This window comes from Dysidea avara, chromosome 4, assembly GCF_963678975.1.
Source record: "Dysidea avara chromosome 4, odDysAvar1.4, whole genome shotgun sequence".
Lineage (NCBI taxonomy): Eukaryota > Metazoa > Porifera > Demospongiae > Dictyoceratida > Dysideidae > Dysidea > Dysidea avara.
In genome coordinates, this window is record NC_089275.1 from 15,138,221 (window position 1) to 15,144,949 (window position 6,729).

The window sequence follows — 6,729 nt, forward strand, 5'->3', positions numbered from 1 at the left end:
ACTAGAGTGGTATATCCACAGTATATGGAACAGTTAATTGTTAGGAATTTTAGTAGCTTTTCAGTAAACCTGCATTCACTGATGTTTACTGAGAGTTTAAAATTTAGTAAAACAATTATGTTCCATATACTTAAAGTTACTGACATTTTACTATCAGTATAACTGGATACAACTACAGTAAAGCAGCTTAACAAATTAGTAAACTAAGAACCTTCAAGCAGTGAACATAAATGATATCTAGTGCATGTTGTATTTGTATAGTTCTGGAATTACAGTAATACAAGCTTGCAATTTAAAAGATGAGTTGCTTGTTGTAAAATACAAGGCAGGCTGTATGATTATGACATACTAGTGACTAAATAAAAGTGTGTATCCATGCAGACATTAGTTATTAGTGCATCGATATGTAGCCATGTACACTACATTTGTGGTTAGTCACTAACATATATAAATTACTAGTACTGCAACAATATTGACAGAAGTGCAGTCTAAATGATGAAAATGCTTCTACTGATATTCTTTTGTGCCATTTTTGTCACTAATGCTGTGAAAGGCAATGGTGAAGATATTGATTCTCCACTAGTCTCCTACCTTCTTGCTAAAGTGCAACGACTGGAAGCAAAAATGATGAGTAAGGATATCAGTGTGAGGACCACAAGAGAAGTTGAAGAGCGATCTGTTAATAATGAAGATGATAAGAAGACCAAAGGCTGTCCACAAGTGGTCAGTTACATCAGATGGGGCAACACTACCTGTCCATATGGAGCTAACACTCTTTACAAAGGAACTGCTGTAGGGGGTCGTCATACTGATAAAGGTGCTCCATCAAATTTATTGTGCTTGCCTCAAAATCCAATGCGTTATTCATATAATCAACCTGGAGATGCTTTAGCTACACCGGTAGAATATCGTAGTGGTGGAAGCATTGATCATGCTTCATGTCGAAACATGCCTTGCTCACTCTGTGAGGCAACAGGAAGAAGTAGTAAGATAATGATTCCATCTCATTATGTGTGTCCGGATGGTTGGAACAAAGAATACAATGGTTTTATTATGGCAGGACATTATACTCATGAAGGTAGCAGCATGTATTATTGTATTGATGAAAATGTGGAGCAAATAAGAAGTACTGGAGGTTGTGATAATACAGCACAACTGTTTTACACAGTCCGTGGATATGGGTCTCACATACCTAAGGATGGACATGCTCTCTCTTGTGTAGTGTGCACAAAGTAGCTAACTGTTGACTCTTCAAAACTTGCAAATATTATTAAGAAAACTATACAGTGCACACATTTCGTGCATAATTGTACTTGCACTACGCACATACAGTAGATGAATGATTGCCTTCTAATAGTTGTATTCTTTCATGATGTAATATTGACATGCTAGAATTATTTGCACATTTGCATTTATATACATGTATTACTTTTTTCAAATAAAATCTCAATTATAAGTAGTAAGGTGAAAATGTAGATGGTAACCAATATAACAATGTGTATAATCAATGCGCATTTCAGCATGTAGTTACACCAATGCATGTACAGTACCAATAGCATTGATTGTTACCTAATGGAAAAGATAGTTTAGAGAACTGTAATTAAACCACTATAAATTGCAAGATACCATAATACATAAACAATGCAACAAATTTCAGTTTTGTACACATATGTAGAGTACACATACAGTACATGCACTTAGTATGGTGCACATCCATTCCTTGGGAGACAGTTCCTAAGAAATTCCACCCAAGCAATCATTATGAGTGTTGTTTTATACAGTACCAAGAGTATATAATGGGGGAGGGTGCCCTCCCCCATTATATACTCTTGACAGTACTTATATGAATAAAATCAACTGTACACTTATTTTAAATACATACTCAGTATACTCACATTATATTAGGGGAGTATATATCCAGAGGAGATCCATAACAAGCTATACTGCAGGATGTAGCCCATAGCTATTGATAGATTTTGAACATTAAAATGTTTCAAAATTTATTTTTGATTTCACATATAGAAAAACTACTTCAATAATGATTTGTTCTGAGTTCTAAATGTTAAGTATGTTGTTTATGGCTGGCCATGCAGGTATCCAAATTCTCTTGAAATGAAAACTTAAAGTTCAGCTGCTAAATTTTCAAGTTGTATACTTACATTTATGTATATTAACAACCATTTTTATTAACTGCTCTATTTGGAATACAACTGATTGCTCTATTAAAGTATCTTGAACTTATCTTTCTCCCTTAATTTTTTGAGGAATCAATTAAGGTATAGTTATACGTACATGTATATTTGTCCGCTCTCATTCTGAATACAGTCAAACTTCTCTAATCCAACACTCAAAGGGAGCCATACATTTTGTTGGATTAAGGAGGTTGTTGGATTATCAAGTCACCTCCGTAATCTGACACTGTACAATATCTAGTGTCAGATTATGCAGTAAATTACATGGATCATACCATGTGTTTTAAATGTGAATATACAAGTATTACAGTTTTTTTTCTATTATTGTTAACCAATTAAAGCTTTAGTTGCTTAAAAATTATTTTCTTTTGATGCTGCTATTATTTTCTGTCAGATTACAAAAGTCAAAAACAATGTATTTCCAAGTCCAGTGAATCAAATTTTGTGTCAGATTACAGAGTACAGAGGTGTCAGAATACAGAGGTTGTTTTCTATACAAAATTTTTGGTAAATGACATTTTGGTCAGATTAGAGAGGATTCTGGATTATACAAGTGACAGATTAGAGAAATTCAACTGTATATGTGGTTCCAAATTAGTTGTTTCTGCATGCTACAAGCCCACAAGTTAAAATTTCAGGGGGGATTACCAGAACCCGCTAAATATCAGTGCCCCTGTCCTTGGTCACATTTTTTTCATTGTTAAAACAGTATAATATAATTAAGAGGTACTATTATACACTTGAAATTATGCACGCACACCTATGTGTTAGACAGTACAAACATATATTATGGCAGATAAGTAGTATAGATATGCAGCTACATACATACTTACATAATATATAGCTATCATAATAATTATGTGCATGCAATGTTATAAATCTTACAGCCTGGCCAAAGAGTATTGTTGTGTTGAAGTTTTGCCCATTGGCTTTTCAAGGATCAGTTTTTAATCACAGTACAGAGTCTTTTGCTATTATTTCCATTTTCACAAGATTGGTTAATTGTGTTATTACCACCAACCACTGGAGTTAGTTTAAAATGTCAAATAAGGCAATATTATTACATCACAGGGCAGTACCACTTAACACAAATGCCACCCAAAATTTGTTATTAGAACAGTTTTGGATGTATTGTTGACTGACTTGTAACACTCTTTCCTGTAAGCAATTGGTGCCAATAACATCTGTGCTCCTATTGAATGTGGTGATCTTTGCTATTGGGTAAGTATATTATTAAAAAGTGTATGTTTCTTGTACTATCAGCACTTCACTTCATAGTGCAACAGAAACATCAGACAATGCCTTAGTTTCTCAAACCACAGCAATTTCAAATAGAACCATGGTAATTTAGTAACAGATAAATAACAAAATATCACAATGATCTAACCTTGTGTTTGTTTAGCGTCAGGTTCCCACCCAACCAGGTAGAACTTGTGACAGTTCCAGTGAAGGACTCACTGATTACAATTCTGCAACGCCTACTAACATATGGATCTGTAAGAGTTCTGAGTGGACCCCTTACCAGTAAGACCATAACAACACTAACACATCCTAACACATCATACAGGTTGTCACCATCTATTGGATCAAGCAAACTACTCAGTGGTAGTAGTTGTAAACACATTAGAGATCAATTGTCTACTGATTGTCATCATCCCCCAACAAGTGGAGTATACTGGGTACAGAAAATGCAGGTGAATGTGTAAATGTATAAATAGTACAATCATGTCATGTCACCTGAGCCCATCTAAATGCCCTTTAAGCTTTGTTGTGATCTCATTTGCAATACAATTCAAGCACAAAGAACAGTACATAACATGATACAGTTAGCTAACACTTGAGATAAAAGCATTTAAAATTGTTTTGATGGTTCATTTTCTGTCTAGTGCTTGTAAAAGGTAGCATTAAGTTTCTGCTATAATATGAAGTGCTAGTCTTCACTGTTCAACAATAATCTGAAACAATAAGTATCTATAGCAAAGATGGTTCTGTCATAATCCCTGAGTGGCCACTGAAAAATCTTACAGTGCATGTCTGGCCAGCATGCATAATTTTGTTGTGTATACTAAATAATTTTAAGGTTTTGTTAGGAATCCCCAAAAGTTACAAGGTCTATTTGACAATACTTATGACAACTTATCTAAACTTTGAATACCTTGCATTCTCTACATGTTATTCCTATCTAATCCAAAACAGCCAAGCTGTAAAAAAAGTGTGCGGCCCTCAGAAAGGCTATGGTGAAAAAAGATGTGAAATCCAAGGTGGCGGCCAAGAAATGGCTGTGATGGTAGGTTAATGGTAAAAATTTTAATAACGACAATTCAGGTGAATTTTTGTGCCGCACACTTTTTTTACAGCTTGGCTGTTTTGGATTAGATTTCATTTCTTTTTGTATTTGTATACCCCAAAGCCGGCCTATGGCCAGCTTTGGGACTTTTTTAACCTATGTTTTTTTCTTTACTACAGGAAGAAGAAAAGATGAAGTAGATGTACTTTAAATATTTTATCAGTAAATGTACAAATTATATATACTGTATAATACATATGTGACCGGATTTGCGAAAAGGGGTCTTCCACACACATCCAATTTGCCAACTTTGACAATTGATAACTTCAGATTGGAAAGAGCTATTGCCTTGAATTTTGGGCAGTGGTGAGCACCACTATAGCTGAATACATGGTGAAATTTTCAAGTTAATATGTTACTTGAACACTGAGTTATGGTCTCCAATGGTTACAGAATTGGATGTGTGTGGAAGACCCCTTTTCGCAAATCCGGTCACATAATATTGATTACAGAAATCTCCATGGTGGTTTCTTTGTAACTGAACACTCTACAAGGTGACTTCTTCTAATTGCTCTCTCTACAGGGTGAATTGTTTGTAGCTGAACGATCTACAAGGTAACTTCTTCTAGCTGATCTCTCTACAGGGTGATGTGTTTGTAGCTGAATTCTGTATAGGTGATTTGTTTGCAGCTGAGCTCTTTACAGAATGGTTTCTTTGTAGCTGAACTCTCTAAAAGGCAACTTCTTCTAACTGATCTTTCTACAGGGCAATTTGTTTCTGGCAGAATTTTCTACAGGGTGATTTCTTTGCAGCTGAACTCTCTACATGATGGTTTCTTTGTAGCTGAACTCTCTACAAGGTAATTTCTTCTAGCTGATCTCTCTACAGGGAGATTTGTTAGTAGCTGAACTATCTACAAGGGAACTTCTTATAGCTGATCTCTCTACAGGATGATTTGTTCGTAGTTGAATTCTGTACAGGTGATTTGTTTGCAGCTGAGCTCTTTACAAAATGGTTTCTTTGTAGCTGAACTTTCTCCAAGGTAACTTCTTCTAACTGATCTTTCTACAGGGTGATTTGTTTGTAGCTGAACTATCTACAAGGTAATTTCTTCTAGCTGATCTCTCTACAGGGTGATTTGTTTGTAGCTGAATTCTGTACAAGTGATTTGTTTGCAGCTGAGCTCTTTACAGAATGGTTTCTTTGTAGCTGAACTCTCTACAGGGTGATTTGTTTGTAGCTGAAATCCCTACAAGGTAACTTCTTCTAGCTGATCTTTCTACAGGGCGATTTGTTTGTAGCTGAGTTCTCTACAGGGTGTTTGTTTGCAGCTGAATTCTCTACATGGTGGTTTCTTTATAGCTGAACTCTCTACAAGGTGACTACTTCTAGCTGATCTCTCTACAGGGTGATTTGTTTGTAGCTGAACTCTCTACAGGTGATTTGTTTGTAGCTGAACTATCTACAAGGCGATACTTCTAGGTGATCTCTCTACAGGATTCCTTGTTTCTAACTGAACTCTCAACAGGGTGATCTGTTCATAGCTGAACTTTCTATTGGGTGAATTGTTTGCAGCTGAACTCTCTAAATGGTGGTTTCTTTGTAGCTGAACTCTCTACAACGTGACTTCTTCTGGCTGAACTCTCTACAAGGTGACTTGTTTCTAGCTGATCTCTCTACAGGGTGACTTGTTTCTAGCTGAACTCTCTACAGGTGATTTGTTTGTAGCTGAACTCTCTACATGGTGGTTTCGTTGTAGCTGAACTCTCTACAAGGTAAATTCTTCTAGCTGATCTTTTTACACTGCATATTTGTTTGTAGCTGAGTTCTCTACAGGGTGATTTGTTTGCAGCTATAACTTCATGATTATTTAGATGTACAACCCAAAACAGTGATTCATGATCATAATCAGGTGGTTATGTCATTCCCTGAGGCACCACTGAACCATCTTATAGTGCATGTCTTAGTAATTCAGACAATGGCCTACATGTACATAATTATACTAAAATTTTGGTAGGAATCCCCAAAAGTTACAAGGTCTATTTGACAATATTTGTATCATGGCAACTTATCTTACTGATTTAAACTTTGAATATGTCTCTAGCTACATGATGCAAGGATATTAATTTTTATTTAACAGATATATTGTGAGATGGAGACCACTTTGGATGGAGGAGGATGGATACTAGTATGGCAACACTCTTACTTAGAAGACCTCCCCTCACTACCAACATGAGGTTCTACAGTGA

At 35.7% G+C, this 6,729-nt stretch overlaps 1 protein-coding gene across 1 annotated transcript; it reads left to right on the top strand.

The window, feature by feature from the left end:
- The first annotated feature begins 495 nt into the window (after positions 1-495).
- LOC136253596 (short-chain collagen C4-like) lies at positions 496-1,236 on the top strand. Its single transcript, XM_066046262.1, has one exon. The coding sequence runs from the start codon at positions 496-498 to the stop codon at positions 1,234-1,236; it is 741 nt and encodes a 246-aa protein (XP_065902334.1).
- The last annotated feature ends 5,493 nt before the right edge of the window (positions 1,237-6,729 follow it).

Coding starts and splice junctions, on each gene's coding strand:
- LOC136253596 (XM_066046262.1), top strand. CDS start 496: ATGAAAATGCTTCTACTGATATTCTTTTGTGCCATTTTTGTCACTAAT.